Source organism: Ahaetulla prasina, chromosome 3 (assembly GCF_028640845.1).
Source record: "Ahaetulla prasina isolate Xishuangbanna chromosome 3, ASM2864084v1, whole genome shotgun sequence".
NCBI classification, from domain to species: Eukaryota; Metazoa; Chordata; class Lepidosauria; order Squamata; family Colubridae; genus Ahaetulla; species Ahaetulla prasina.
This window is the reverse complement of record NC_080541.1, coordinates 147,226,322-147,242,241: the sequence shown is the minus strand read 5'-3', so window position 1 is coordinate 147,242,241 and position 15,920 is coordinate 147,226,322. Positions and strand designations below refer to the sequence as shown.

Here is a 15,920-nt window from a genome sequence, read left to right as displayed (position 1 = left end):
GGACTTTAAATTTTAAATGCACAGGAAGAAAAGACCTCTTTCCCTAGAAGTTATAGCCCCATCCTACAGAAACATAGAGAACCAGTTTAGTGTAGTGGTTAAGGCACCTGGCTAGAAAGCAGGAAACTGTGAATTCAGTCCCACCCTAACCATGAAAGTATTTACCGACCCTTCACATCCTGGACATAAACTGTTTCAACTCCTACCCTCAAAACGACGCTATAGAGCACTGCACACCAGAACAGCTAGACACAAGAACAGTTTTTTGGCGAACGCTATCACTCTGCTAAACAAATAATTCCCTCAACACTGTCAAACTATTGACTAAATCTGCACTACTATTAATCTTCTCATCGTTCCCATCACCCATCTCCTTCCACTTATGACTGTATGACTGTAACTCTGTTGCTTGTATCCTTAGGATTTATATTGATATTGATTGTTTCCTGATTGTTTATTTGTACCCTATGATTATCATTAAGTGTTGTACCTTAGAATATGCACCAAGCCAAATTCCTTGTGCATCCAATCACACTTGGCCAATAAAAAATTCAGTTCAATTCAATTCAAAGCCAGATGGGTGAATTAGGCCAGTTACACACACACTGCCCAATTTACCTTACAGGATTGTTGTGGAGAAAATCGGAGAAGGAAGGTATTTTGGATATGTTTGCTGCCTTGTATATGAAAATAATAAAGCCAGGATACAAATACATAAATACATGCCGGAACAAAAGGCCAGGATTCAAAGGGTTGTAAATCTAATTAACTCTTCCATGATTCATTGTAAGTGGGAAGGTAAACTTTTGAAAATAGATAGCATGCTACTGTTTGAAAATATAACCTAACTATTTTCTCACCAGCCATTCCAAGAATCATAAGCTCCTCCTTATAGCTACTGCCACTCAAGTTCTATCTAGTCCAGTGAAGACCTCAGTTGTGGAGAATGGCTCGGAAGCTTTCTGGTTTTATTTTCTTGGAGGAACAATTGCATACCCTGTTTCCCCAAAAATAAGACCCAACCAGAAAATAAGTGTTGTTTCAAGATGCTCGTAATATAAGCCCTACTCCCAAAATAAGCCCCAGTTAAGATTGTCAGCCAGGTGGGATGTATTTAGTACCGTATTTTCCCCAAAATAAGACCTAACTAGAAAATAAGCCCTAATGCGTCTTTTGGAGCAAAAGTTAATATAAGACCTGGTCTTATTTTCAGGGAAACACAGTAGCATTGGGGCTTTTATCAGTTTTTGCTTAAAAAGAAACAAATGTATTAACCATTTTTCATTTCCTATTTTCTTCATTTTGGTAGAGAAGAGAGGAAGAGGGATTCTAAATAACTTTCATATAAAGCAGATGGCGCTTATTGAATAATAGCTCATTGTTATTGCTTGTCTTACATGAATTTTTACTCGGCCTTTTCTTGTGTAACATATGTGAAGTAGACAGCTTGATTGCAGTATAACATTCTGACAAACTTTTGGGACTTTAACTATTTTTTCAATTTTGTGAAGGCCTATTTTCCATCTGGTTGGTACATGGAAAGATATAAAGCAACATTCCTCAGGCTCATGCTATCCAAATATGTTTATTTTCCCAGAATACCCAGTTAGCCCAGACAAGGCTATATTGACTGGAGGATTATGCATTCTGTATCAGAGGGCACTAGGTTTGAAAAATGAAATTAACATTGTTTATATCAGATGTAGAGTAAAACCATACCGATACAATCAATATATGTTGATGCACTGGACTGTAATGCAAACTTAGAAGGTCATTTGCCGGTAAAGGCAGATTACTTTCAGACAAATTTGGGGGAAAAAAATTACCTTGCTACTTGTAAATAAACTAAAGGTCACAACATACTGATTGAATTATCATGCCCATGCTGGCTGACACATTTTCAACCTTCAGGTAATGTTTCTGGATTGACTATGTACAGCTGAACTATATGTTACAAAAGATCTGAGATGCAGTATTGTTTTGAGGCTCTTAGGTTGCTATATAACTTCCTGTGAATTGAAAATGTACCAGAATATTTCCAGCATTCTTCTGTGGCTGAATATTGGAGGGGGAAATAAGAACTGGGTAACCTTAATTATTGTCTTATAGGTAAGTCTTTGACTTAAGTGGACCCTGCCATAGCATGGGGATAATGCTAGGAAGAAGAAGGTAGTCTTTGACTTACTACGTAATTGGGAACACATCTTCTGTTGCTAAATGAAGCAATCATTAAAAGTTGAACCTGATTTTATGATCTCCACCCCCCAAGTTGTTAAGCAAATCCAGCTTTCCTCATTGACTTTGCCAAACACCCAACTTTTGATCACATGATCGTGGGGACAATTATGATTGGTTTCTGTCCATCTGACTTAGTCTTCTCCGACCTTTTGTTTTTAAATTCTGAATTCTACCCTAAATGAGATGAGTGGCACTGTATATTAATCAAAGGTAGCCAGCTTGCACCAATCATGTCACAATGTGAGCTTGTTTTATTTTCCTCCTAAACTGGTTAGTGGCCTTCATAGTTCTGCTGGTGGCGCAAAACTTAGTTAGAATGCAGTACTATAGGCTACTTCTGCTAACTGCCAGCTCAAGGTTGACTCAGCCTTCCATCCTTCCAAGGTCGGTAAAATGAGGACCCAGATCGTATGGGGCAAAATGCTGACTCTGTAAACCACTTAGAGAGGGCTGTAAAGCACTGTGAAGGGTATATAAGTCTAAGTGCTATTGCTATTATTGTAGTAGTGCAGATTATTTATCATCCAGGTTGGCTAATACGATGGAATTCTGCAGTGAATACAACAGCTTAATAAAGGTAGTCCTCGACTTATGACCACAGTTGAGCCTGAAATTTCCATTGCTTAGCAAGACAGTTGTTAAATGAATTTTGCCCCATTTTACAACTCTTTCTGACACAGCTGTTAGGTGAATCACTGCACTTGTTAAATTAGTAACACAGTTGTTAAGTGAATCAGGCTTCCCCATTAACTTGACTTGTCAGAAGGTTGCCAAATGTAATCACACAGCTCTGGGGACACTGCAACTGTCATATAAATACATGCCAATTGCCAAGCATCCGAATTTTGATCATGTGACCACTGGGATGCTGCAATGGTCTTAAGTATGCAAAACTGTCATAAATTGCTTTTTTTCAGTGCCATTGTAACTTCGAATAGTTATTATATGAACAGTTGTAAGTCATGACTACTTGTAGGGACACCTGTGGAATACTTATAAGGAGATGTACTTTTTCAGGAACAACAGGCTCCATCAGCCAAGGAGCTAATTGTCTACACCAATTAGCATTGAACTGTGAGGCAGCTTTGGAAAAGCTTTCCACCAAGTGGTGTGCTATTGATTGAAGAACAAGATGATTTCCTTAAAATAATCAGCCTAGACATGTTTGTTCCTAGGTTTATAGGACTACATCCTGGATGAGCAAATGATATCTAGATTTGCAGATCTTGTTATTTGCCAGTGTCTGTCTCATTACCACAAGTTCAGAGCCCTCACGTGCTACCTGCTTATTTATTTATTTTTAAGTTCACTTACTGATTGCTTCAAGTAATGGAAGCTCAGCTCAGAAAATGCATTGCTCTGATTACTCGCTTGCTCCCATTGACCTGCAGCTTCTGAGAGTTATATTCATATTTCATGTGCCCCATGGCAGTGGGTAAAGCTAAATTAAATAATCATTGGAAAAGCTTCTGTGGCGAAGAGTCCAAGCCTTTTGTAGAAATCTGTGACACAGAAGAAGCAAGTTCAAAAATCAGAAATTTTTGTTTAATGGGTACAGACAGAGAACTGAGATTATTACCAAGCTAGATATAAAAAAAGGAAAGTGAACTCTTTGTTCTTCAGTGTAAAATAGATTACAGGTTACACCTTTAATTTCTGCATGTCGAGATTATGCTCTACTTTTCACTCATAACGAAATTACCCCACTTTATATCTTCTGGGGGGGTTTTTTTGGTTCATGTCATTTTGACTCTGAAATCTATAAGAGTCCGATATGTAGGAGTAATTATGCCCACTTCTTCCTTTCTTTTTGATATGCGTACATACGCATACCCCTGCTCTGTTGAAAATCATGGAGAAAACATCTCGTGGGAGGGGGGGGAAACCTAGCAATAATTACTCCCTACACAACCAGAGTTGGACTTGTAGGGTGCTCATTCCCTGTTGCAGGCAGCCAATGATCTTGAAAGAGTTTTTGGGAGGAGCAGGGAACCCACGGGGCAGCCGTCTTCCTTCCAGTGACCACTTTGCAAACTACTGGCTTCTTGTCGCCATTAGTACTAGGGAAAGTAGTGATCTTTCTCTGCAGAGCCACATTGTAAATATCGGCTAGATTCCTGGCTGCTCAGAGCTGGCTGTCACTGAATCATCGAGAATCAGACGCAAGGTGCTTTTCTGCACCAGCGCATTCATGTTTCATGTGTCTCAAATGCCTCGTGTATAAAATGCAGGCAATCAGACAGGTATTGGGCAGCATTATTTTTATCAGTAGAGAAATGTAATTGAATAATCACTCTTGGAAGAAAAATGACTTTCACTTATCGCGTCCTGAAAGCTTAAGTGATTGATCAGAAAAGCTCGTTCTGCTGAGTAAGAAAAAGCTGCCGTTATCATGGTTGGAGGAGCCAAATTTGGTATAGATCAGGGGGTTTGCAACCCGCGGCTCTGGAGCCACATATGGCTTTTTCATCCCTCTGCTGTGGCTCCCTGTCACTCAAAATATGTGTCACAACCACCAGTGTACGACACCCGCTGGCACGTGATTTATTGAGCTTTTCAACCCATCTTTTTTTCCAAAATGTTTCTGTTGCATGCAGAAATAAAAATTTGTTTTCTCTGTAGCAATTCATTGATTTCATAAATGCAACACACTATGTTTTTTTTATACATAACATAAAGGTAAAAAAATGATATATGTAGTGTTATCTTCATTTTAGATGTCAAAAGGGTTTTGTGGCTCCCGGTGTTTTCTTTTCTGTGGGAAACGGGTCCAAATGGCTCTTTGAGTGCTTAAGGTTGCCGACCCCTGGTGTAGATGGCTAAAAACTGGTAGACTGTGAGTTCTAGTCCTGCCTCAGACACAAATCCAGTATGGTGACATTTGGCCAGTCACTCCTTTTAATCCCAGGAAGAAGGTAAATGGCTAGCCACTTGTGAAAAAAAAACTTGTTGAGAAAACAGCACAATCTTGTCCAGGCAGTCTCCAGGAATCAACACTGACTCAAAGGCACCCCCACCCATACACACCAAAAAAGAGTAAGTAGTTAAAAGATTTATAGGAAGGGGGGGTGTATAATGTAAGTTGCTGCTTATATGCTTTACACTACAATCCAAAAAGTAATTTAGGAGTGAGAACAGGAATTTGTATATAAGGAATTGGTTACAATTCAACATGATAATTATTGATACAATTGATCCCTCTGGATCAGTCCAATTTGACTGGAAGCAGTTTTTGAAAACTGCAAGCAATAATTTTGCTCTTTGTGAGCATTTTGGAGGAAGTAGACAGAATTGAATGCTGCACCTTTAAAATGTATGAGTGTAATTATACCTTTGTGAGTGAGAGAGATTGGAAATCCTCTGAAATAGATACACAATCTCCTACAAGATTTGGTGGGGGGAGAGAGCTCAATTTAGGGACTCTCTTCTATCCATTTATTTATTTTTTCTTCCATTCAGTCATATCCCAGAGACTGTCTGGAAAAGCTCCTGCAGCTTTCTTGGCAAGGATTTGAGAAGTTTGCCATTGCCTCCTTCCTAGGGCAGAGAGAAAGTGACTGGCCCAAGGTCACCTAGTTGGCCTTTTTCCTAAAGCAAGTCATTTAATTACTATTGGAAAACATAGTAGAAATTTGCTACTATTTCAAAGTGTCTTATTTTTGTTTTTAATTTGTTACTAATTAAGTTGTTTGGGGACTTTTAAAAAAACATTAGGAAAATGTTTCCATAAGTGACTAATTATCAACATGATTGATGCTGTGATTATTTCTTGATTCATATTTGACATTCATATCTACCTATTTGTAAGATTTTATCCTTCTGAAAGCACTCAATTTTTGCCTTTTAGCTTGTCAGAAAATATTCCTGCTTTTGCACATTGTCAGCAAAATAAAGGATATACACAGTTCCTTGCTACCTTGCTTGAAGAATTATGTATCAAAACCGAAGATCTGGAAAGTCTAACAAAAATATTTAAAAGTGGTTGACATCCTCGCTGGTCAGTAATTTTTTTCTCTCTCTTGTGTTTCTCTTCTTCCTTTGCTTCATATAGGATCCCCTAGCAAACAGCCTAAATAAGGACTATTATTAACACTAACCATAGTTTCCAATTTATCATATGGTATTAATGGTTGCACCCAAACTTTCAACAAGCCAGGAGCAGGTTGGATGAATACTCTTAAGTCAAAGGATAGTACTCGCTTTCTGACCACTTATTTAGCAATCAGTTGAAATTGTGATGGCACTAGATGAATGGTATTTACAGATAGTCTTCGCCTTACGAGCTCAATTGAGCCCAAAATTTCTGTTGTTAAGTAAGACATTGGTTAAATGAGTTTTGCTCCATTTTACAACCTGTTTTTTGCCCCAGTTGAATGAATCATTGCGGTTCATAAGTTAGTAACACGGTTGTTAAGTGAATCCAGCTTCCCCGTTGATTTTGCTGGTTAAAAGGCTGCAAAAGGTGATTGGGGCACAGCAACGGTCATAAGTATGAACCAGTTGCCAAGCATCTGAATTTTCATCAAATCATCATGGGGATGCTATTTATTTATTTATTTATTTATTTTATTAGATTTTTATACCGCTCTTCTCCCGAAGGACTCAGGGCGGTGTACAGCCAAATAAAACCCACAATATACACATTAAAACAAGATTAAAACCGAACATATTACAAAGACGGCCAAAATTTAAAACAATTTAAAACCCTAAAATATAAATAGCCCCAATTAAATTTTAATAAAACTTTTAAGCCAGTCCCGCTTGAATAAATAGGTGCGTTTTCAGCTCACGGCGAAAAGTCCGAAGATCAGGCACTTGCTACAGAGTTCCTAAGTGTGAAAAACAGTCATAAGTCACTTTTTTTCAGGGCCATTATAACTTTGAACAGGTCACTAAATGAACTGTTTGTAAGTCAATTCTGGAGTTTGGCAACGTGCTTCCAGTTAAAATGGTTGCAGCGTCTCGTGGATGTGCAACTGCCATTTGCAATCATCCTGCCAGCTTCCCGACAAGCAAAATCAATGGGGAAAGCTGGCAGGGGAGGTCACAAGTCGCTCTGCTAAATCTTCTTCTTGTGCTCACGCCATTTGCACCCTCTGTCTCCAATCTGCCTGTACTTGTGCCAGATCTTCCATCCAGGGGTGAAACGCTCCTAGTTCGGACCGGATCACCTGATCCGGTAGCGATGGCAGCGGATGGTTCGGAGAACTGGTAGCAAAAATCCCTGCCCCCCTCCACCCATGCCCAGCTGAGCCACGCAATCATTAGAGGCTTTTTTTTACTTTTAAAAGCATTTTTTCTTCGGCCGAAAAATGCTTTTAAAAGTTTAAAAAAAAAAGTTGGCCACGCCCACCCAGTCACATTACCCCACCACCACCGAGCCACACCCACAGAACTGGTAGTAACAAATTTTACATTTCACCACTGCTTCCATCCCCTGGCCTTCTGGAGCTTGCGCCATGCTGTACCCTCCATCCCTCAGCCTTTCTCCACTTGCCCATAGATTATGTCAGGCATCCCGTGATCTCCCCCAGCCTCCTCCCCTTCCCCCAGCACTCCCTGGCACCCCTGCACTGTTCTGGAACTTCTGCCACTTCCTGCTTAACAATTCGCGCATCTTGGGGTTACAACAGAAACTGCGATTGCTGTAAATTATTGCTGCTAAATGGCACATTCATGTGACATTATGCTTTATAATTGCATCACTTAACAAATGCAATCTTAGAGCCGGTCTCAACCCAAGAACTACTGATATGTGGGCTTAACGCTGATGATGGAGCACTATTCTTGGTTCTGTATTTTAACATTAATGATAGAAAAAGCATGAGAGATTGGTTGAAATGATGCTATTTTGAGAAATTCTAGTCACTTCTTTCATGTTTGTGTTATGGTAGTGATTTTGGAGGGTGGGGTGGAATCCCTGAGACTTCATATTCTTTATTTTATATGTATATTTTCAAATCAGTGTTATTTTTGTGTTTTTATGGATAAGCTTTTGAAATTGCTTATGTGACGTTTAATAAATGTTTTATTATGATACCGCTTATACTTTTTATGTTCATTTTTTTACTTACAGAATAAGAATAAGAAGACCATCCTTCATTTCTCTCTTGACCAGAGATTGAATTAATGTTCCACAACTGGATTTATCAAACAGCTAGAAAACTTTTTTGTATTTTAGTATTTTAAAAATAACAACTATTTTTAAAAAAAACCCAGTAAGAACTTTTATTATGTGGTTGCTTGTTTTATTTTTATAAATTTAATTTTACAACATTAGATTAAACTTCTTTTTCAAATTGAAGAACATCTATGCTATTTTATTGCTGCACCAACAGAATGTCAAAGAATTTAATTTCTCAAGAAAATACTGTATCGTGTGATGGGAAGCACATTTTTATTTATGTTAGTTTTTTGAGTTCTCAAAAATCAGATGTGTTGAAATTTGAATGCCTTTTCAGTTTTCTTAATAAAAAGACATAATTTCAATCACTTGGAAAATAATAAAACTAGTCTCAGTTTTAAATTATTCTCAGTTAACAGATTGAGAAGTTCAAGAACTCTTTGTTTACAGGAAAGAGTGACTTGGTCCTTCAGGTTCTGAAGAATCTCCACCCGCCCAAAGCTTAGTGGGTCTACTTTAAGGGTCTGCATCCAGATGTTTCTGCTTTGTGATCCCATGAATTTATCTTCCTTGGTTTTAGGAGCCATGATTTCCATACTCAGGACTAGTGCACAGTTCATTCCAGGTTTATCTTTCACGTATCAATCACAAAGCAGAAAAGGCTTTGGAAAGTCATGTGGTCCAGTATACAGGTAATCCTTGAGTTACAACTGTAATTGGACCCTGCAATTATGATTGTAAATTGGGACAATCGTAAAGCAGGTCGCGGCATGACTGGACCTAACTTTTCAACCTTTTTGGGTGGCAGTTGTTATGCAAATGCAGAGGTTGTAAATGAATGCAGTGTTTATTAAGTAAACGCCATGGTTATTAAACAAACATATTGTTTACTGTGGGCCACTTTTTGCCAAAAACCAGAAGTAAACTCCAGTTTCTAGCAAAATTCTTGTAAATTGTGGTCATATGACAAATTCTTGTAAATGTAGGCCGGTTGCCAAGCATCCAAAATGTGGTCACATGATGGGGAACAATGTCAGAACGTCAAAACCAGGTTGTAAGTAGGTTTTGGGGCAGGATCCCTCATAACTTTGAACAATCACTAAGCAATTGGTCATAAGTGAAGGACTTCCTGTAACACACTATGCAATTGAATGTACAAACTCTGCTCAAATGTTTCCAGCAAAAAAAAAAATGTACAAGTTTCCAAGATATTTCCATTTTTAAAGAATTTGTTTTACGTAGAGGTTTCTCCTCATGTTTAGTCAACACTTACTCTGGTGTTTTATTATGAATAATATGGATATATTCAAATTTATTATGAATAATATTATGAATATCTAACAGATCACAGGAACACAGAAGAGGCAGAAAATAGTTAAAGGAGGAAATATTGCTTAACTATATTAGGTATATGTAGAGTGGAGAATTATTGAGTAGGCTTTCAAGATTCTGTTACCATTCTTTACTAGCAATCAAGATCTTTCCAGAAATCTGTGTAGGTCTTGTTTCCTGAGCATGCCTGCCATTTCTGAAAGGCTTGACAAGTTTCCCAACAGCCGATTCTTATCTTGCTTTCCGAAATCATGTGTGATTTGATTCAGAATATTTGCACTTCGATCAGCGGTATGATGGTTTAGTTTCACAACGAAGCCACCATGTCAATCCTTCTACAGATGCCAAGTGAGCTTCTTCAATCTGCATTGCAGGACTTCTGAATCTGGCATTTTTATTCTGGATAATCTTCCTATTCAGAGATTAAGCCACATAAAAAGGATGGAATTTACTGAGGGCGACTGCTTGAGTATAGTGGTTAAGATTCATTAAGGTGCAAAATAAGGTGGTTTTGTCAACTCCCAGCTCTTGATTTTCACAGGTTTACTCCGTTACGTTTCCTGTTAGTTTAGCAGCATGATTTTTTTACAGGTTTATTTTAGGCTTACACTTTAGTGTTTAATCTTTCAAAACATTTGAACTTTTACAAAATGTGGATTGCTTATGTTTAAAGAGCTAGATTCACAAATTTCACTGTGACAAAATAACACATTTTCATCCCCACCTTTTCCCCTTGTTTATCATGGGAAGATTAACTTGATCCTTTCTAGCTCCTACAGAAAGTGTGTACGTGTATGTGTGTGTGCATGAGAGAGAGAGAGAGTTAGATGTTTGTTTTTTCAGCACTCCATTTATTCTTACTTGGTAAAGACAGAAAATGGATTATACATAATAAAGACAGTTATTAATAACATAAAATTATCTATGTATTGCCTTATACTTTGTTGTTGTTGTATGATTAGCAATATCAAGAGCATTTAGGCTTGTATAGTATCACATAGTGCTTTACAGAACTCTCTGGCCGGTTTACAAAGTAGAAGCATTATTTGCATAGTGCTCTCAACAATCTGGGTCCTCATTTTACCAACCTCAGAAGGATGGAAGTCTGAGTCAATCTTGAGTCCTGTCTGGATCGAACTCCTGGCTGTGGGCAGAGTTTGCCTGCAATTCTTCACTTAACCACTGCGTCATCAGGGCTCCTGATTGGCTCCAAAATAGGGTATGGTTAGGTGACTAGATAAAAGACTAGATACACTGTAAGCCGCCCTGAGTCTTCGGAGAAGGGCGGGGTATAAATGTAAACAAAACAAAAAAAAAGATTACCATATAGGGCAATACAAAAAATATATGTCTCATTGAAAGCATGGGTGGGCAACTTAGAACTTTTCAGATAAACTAATGCTGAAATAGATTTTTGGGTATGACATCATTGCTCCACAAACTGCTACCATTGGCTACCAGTTTGTTCCATGTCTAATTTAAGGTAAGTCACCTTTCAAACCCTTCACGGATAGGGATTGAGTTATTTACAAGAGCATCTCTCCTCAATTGTTTGGCCAAATTAAGGACAAATATGAGTTTTTGGAAAATAAATCTAAAGGAGCTTTCTGAAGGACTGGTCTTTGTACTAAAGGATGTATGGTCACTATATGGGAGAGGTTGTATGTTCCAGGTCCTGTTGGCTAAAGTCTGTCAGCAGGTGGGCCAAGAAGGAGTGGTTTTTCTGCCATGGTGTCCACTTTCTTTCATTATCCCTTCAGAGGTCAGCTTGGCCTTGGCTCTACTGATCCTTCCCAAGTCCTTGAAAACTTGTGCCCAAGCCTGAGGCCCTGAGTATGTGGTACAGCCCATCTTCTGGTTGTGTTAAATTGATTGCTTTATGATTCCGGCAGAGGTGGTTATTATTAGCCACCCAGTCACATATGTGAGGTGGACAATAAACTAAATAAAATGCCCCACAATGTATTTTTAGATGGCCATGAAGTTTCTCTTTCTGTCTTTGTTGCAGAAACAGAAAGTCGATCATGTTCCATGGTTTCTGTAGGGATTTTTCCTAAATTAAATAATATAGTTAATATAATTATTTCGAAGTCCAATTTATTCTCCCTCTCATATGACAATCAATGTAAGCAAAACCCACTAGAAGTTAGTTATACAGCTTTTGCATTACTTACATCCATTTATTACCTTTTTAAAGAGATCATACGAACACTTGTGAATTAAGTTGTTGTGTAGGCATTAATCATCCCCTTTAGGAGCCAATTCTTTTTATAAATATATGACAAGACTCTTACCACTCAGTTTAGCTGGTTTATGATAAAAGATTCCATGCTTACAAGAGAGCAGGAAGGTTGAAACCAATGAAATTTCTAAATAATCAGTCAGACTGAACTAAATGTTCCACTGTGTTGTTTTTAGTAGACATGGATCATGATTAATCTTTGTGACTCATTGTAACCAGTGAGTCTAATCTGGATGCATCCTGCCACCACTTTTACAAATCTCAACAAGTTTGTGAAAGTTCTATTATATAATTAAATCACACTGAATTCAACAGAAATACTAGGGATATTTTTCGATTGAAATGTGAAAGATTCTTAAATTTGGGAGGCGTTTATAACCTTCTAGTAACTGATCAATGGTTTTTTTATGTACAGTACTTGCCATTTTTTATCATTTAGTTCAGGGCTGAAATCCAGCAGGTTCTGGAGAACCGGTAGCAGAAATTTTGAGCAGTTCGGCTGGCCCTAAAATGGGGTGGGAATGGAGATTTTGCAGTATCCTTCCCCTGCCATGGCCACTAAGCCACGCCCACCACTCCAAGCCAGCCCACAGAAGCGGTACTTAAAAAATTTGGATTTCACCCCTGGTTTAGTTCCATGAAGTGCTGGCTTTGGGATTTTTCCTATGTTAATTGTTGTTATGTGCATATATTAATATTGCCCTTTTTTGTAGCTGAGAAAGGCTTACAGCAAACAAAACAAAAGCTTTCTTTCAAGTTTGCAGCCTTCAAACAAGCATGATAAAGAAAATGCATTTTGCCTATGTATTTTCAATGTAAGTTCTGGAATGAGAACTATTATTTGAACTGGAAAATTTATTTCAAAACCAAAGCAACCTAAGCTTTCCTTAAAATAAATTAATTAAGAAAAACTAAAACAGTTGTCTTTGTTGCTGCAAATCTGATTTTTTTTTTAAAAAAAAATTGTATATGCTAAGATCTGTAAAAGTCCCTGGCCATGCCAGAAATAGCAGATAGAGGTGATTGCTTTAAAAAAAAACACCACACACCTTCTACAGTACCTTTTTAAGCATCAAAGTAAGCTGAACGCAGGCATAGGATGTGGGTTGGGAGCTGTTTCGTTTTGTATAAAGCCTTATTGAATGACAAAGTAATTTTGAAAGAAAGGTATCTACCACAAGTCAGGAGTTCATCAATTCAACGTCCACTTTTGCAAGCCATGTTCCTTTTGCCGTACATTGCTCAAAAATCAGTTCAAGAATCTTAACAATGACTTAACACATACAGACTTCACAGAAGATAATGTAGAAAAAGCCCTACGCAACCTGAAACCATCATTATATATCGGACCAGATGGACGGTGCATACTTTTTAAAAAAAACTTGCAGTTAATATAGCTGAACCTCTAAGCATAATCTTTAATAAAGCTTTCACAACTAGTTCCCTTCCAAAACTCTGGTCTCTAGCCACAGTCATCCCTATCTTCAAAAAAGGTGATCCCAGCCTAGTTGAAAATTACAGACCTATCTCTTTATGTTGTGTCTCATGCAAAGTAATGAAATCTATCATAAACCAATCCATTACACTCCACCTTGAAACAAACAACTTTCTCTCTAATAAACAATTTGGTTTCAGAAAAAAGTTGTCTTGTTGCTGCAAATCTGATTTTTTTAAAAAATTGTATATGCTAAGATCTGTAAAAGTCCCTGGCCATGCCAGAAATAGCAGATACAGGTGATTGCTTTAAAAAAAAACACCACACACCTTCTACAGTACCTTTTTAAGCATCAAAGTAAGCTGAACGCAGGCATAGGATGTGGGTTGGGAGCTGTTTCGTTTTGTATAAAGCCTTATTGAATGACAAAGTAATTTTGAAAGAAAGGTATCTACCACAAGTCAGGAGTTCATCAATTCAACGTCCACTTTTGCAAGCCATGTTCCTTTTGCCGTACATTGCTCAAAAATCAGTTCAAGAATCTTAACAATGACTTAACACATACAGACTTCACAGAAGATAATGTAGAAAAAGCCCTACGCAACCTGAAACCATCACTATCTATCGGACCAGATGGACTAAGTGCATACTTTTTAAAAAAAAAATTGCAGTTAATATAGCTGAACCTCTAAGCATAATCTTTAATAAAGCTTTCACAACTAGTTCCCTTCCAAAACTCTGGTCTCTAGCCACAGTCATCCCTATCTTCAAAAAAGGTGATCCCAGCCTAGTTGAAAATTACAGACCTATCTCTTTATGTTGTGTCTCATGCAAAGTAATGGAATCTATCATAAACCAATCCATTACACTCCACCTTGAAACAAACAACTTTCTCTCTAATAAACAATTTGGTTTCAGAAAAAAGTTGTCTTGTAACTTACAACTTCTCCACTGCAAAAACATATGGACTACCAACCTTGATCAAGGAAAAGCAATAGATGCAATCTACATAGACTTCTGCAAAGCTTTTGACTCAGTATTACACAATAAACTTCTCCTAAAACTAAAATCCTACGGCATTTCGGGACCTCTTCACAATTGGATAAATGCCTTCCTGTCAAACAGACAACAAGTGGTCAAAATTGGCAACGCTATATCAAATCCTGTTCCTGTCAAAAGTGGTGTTCCCCAAGGTAGTGTTCTTGGACCAACGCTCTTCATACTATACATAAATGATCTCTGTGACCTTATTTCAAGTTATTGTGTTCTCTTTGCTGACGATGTCAAACTATTTAATACCACTAACAATACTTCTACCCTTCAAGAAGACCTCGACTTTGTTTCCGATTGGTCTAAAACTTGGCAACTCCAAATCTCAACCAGCAAATGCTCTGTCTTACACATTGGAAAAAAGAATCTAAACACTAAATACAAACTCGATGGACATTACCTTACAGATGACCCCCACCCTGTTAAAGACCTTGGAGTTCTCATATCAAATGACCTAAATGCCAAAGCCCACTGCAACTACATAGCAAAAAAGGCTCTAAGAGTTGTAAACCTAATTTTACGCAGCTTCTTTTCCAAAAACTCTACACTACTAACTAGAGCATACAAAACATTTGCCAGACCTATTCTTGAATACAGCTCATCCGTCTGGAACCCATACCACATCTCTGACATTAATACAATCGAACGCGTCCAGAAATATTTTACTAGAAGAGTTCTTCGCTCCTCTGAAAACAACAAAATACCTTATTCCAACAGGCTAGAAATCCTGGGACTAGAAAACTTAGAACTCCGCCGACTTCGACATGACCTGTGTTTAACACACAAAATCATCTACTGCAATATCCTTCCTGTTAAAGACTACTTCAGCTTCAATCGCAATAATACAAGAGCAAACAATAGATTTAAACTTAATGTCAACTGCTTCAAACTTGATTGCAGGAAATATGACTTCTGTAACAGAGTTGTTAACGCTTGGAACTCATTACCTGACTCCATAGTCTCTATTCAAAATCCCAAAATCTTCAACCAAAAACTGTCTACTATTGACCTCACCCCATTCCTAATAAGGCACGTGCATAAGAGCACAAAGTGCCTACCGTTCCTGTCCTATTGTTCCCTTCATTATATCAAATTAACATAGTTGTTGCATGTTTTTACTTATATATACATATATTTCTTTCATGATATCTTATTTTATTTATGACGATGTTTGTGTATACTGTTGTGACAAAAAGACAAAAAAAAGAAGGGCTCCTGGAAAAATATGATATAGTCTCCCTATTCCAATGTCTTGAAGTAGATGATATGTGGGTAATATTCACATTACCATCACCGCTCTACATGCAGTTGCCTGATTGGCGTTTGTCTCCCCTTATATGACCACTACCTTGGAGGTTTTGCTGCATCTATTTATAGTCACGGATACCATAAAATAGTTGTAACAGAAAGAGTTCTAGACCTCTGCTACTTGCTGCTATGTGTCTAGAGAGACCACACATGTAGAAGCAAATGCAGATTTACGACATTGTTCACTTTCT

At 37.8% G+C, this 15,920-nt stretch overlaps 1 protein-coding gene across 4 annotated transcripts in view; it reads left to right on the top strand.

Moving 5' to 3' along the window:
• RPAP2 (RNA polymerase II associated protein 2) overlaps positions 1-15,920 on the top strand; it is a 94,589-nt gene that overhangs the window by 41,035 nt on the left and 37,634 nt on the right. Inside the window, exons 12-13 of one of the 4 annotated variants that reach the window (XM_058179178.1) lie at positions 6,086-6,235; positions 8,315-8,727. The exons of 1 other annotated variant lie outside the window; for it this stretch is intronic. In XM_058179178.1, the coding sequence (XP_058035161.1) occupies positions 6,086-6,224 (139 nt within the window). In that variant the 3' untranslated portion in view covers positions 6,225-6,235; positions 8,315-8,727. Of the gene's footprint in view, positions 1-6,085; positions 6,236-8,314; positions 8,728-15,920 lie in introns of those variants that run through there. 2 more of the 4 variants (XM_058179177.1, XM_058179179.1) reach the window with 2 other exon arrangements.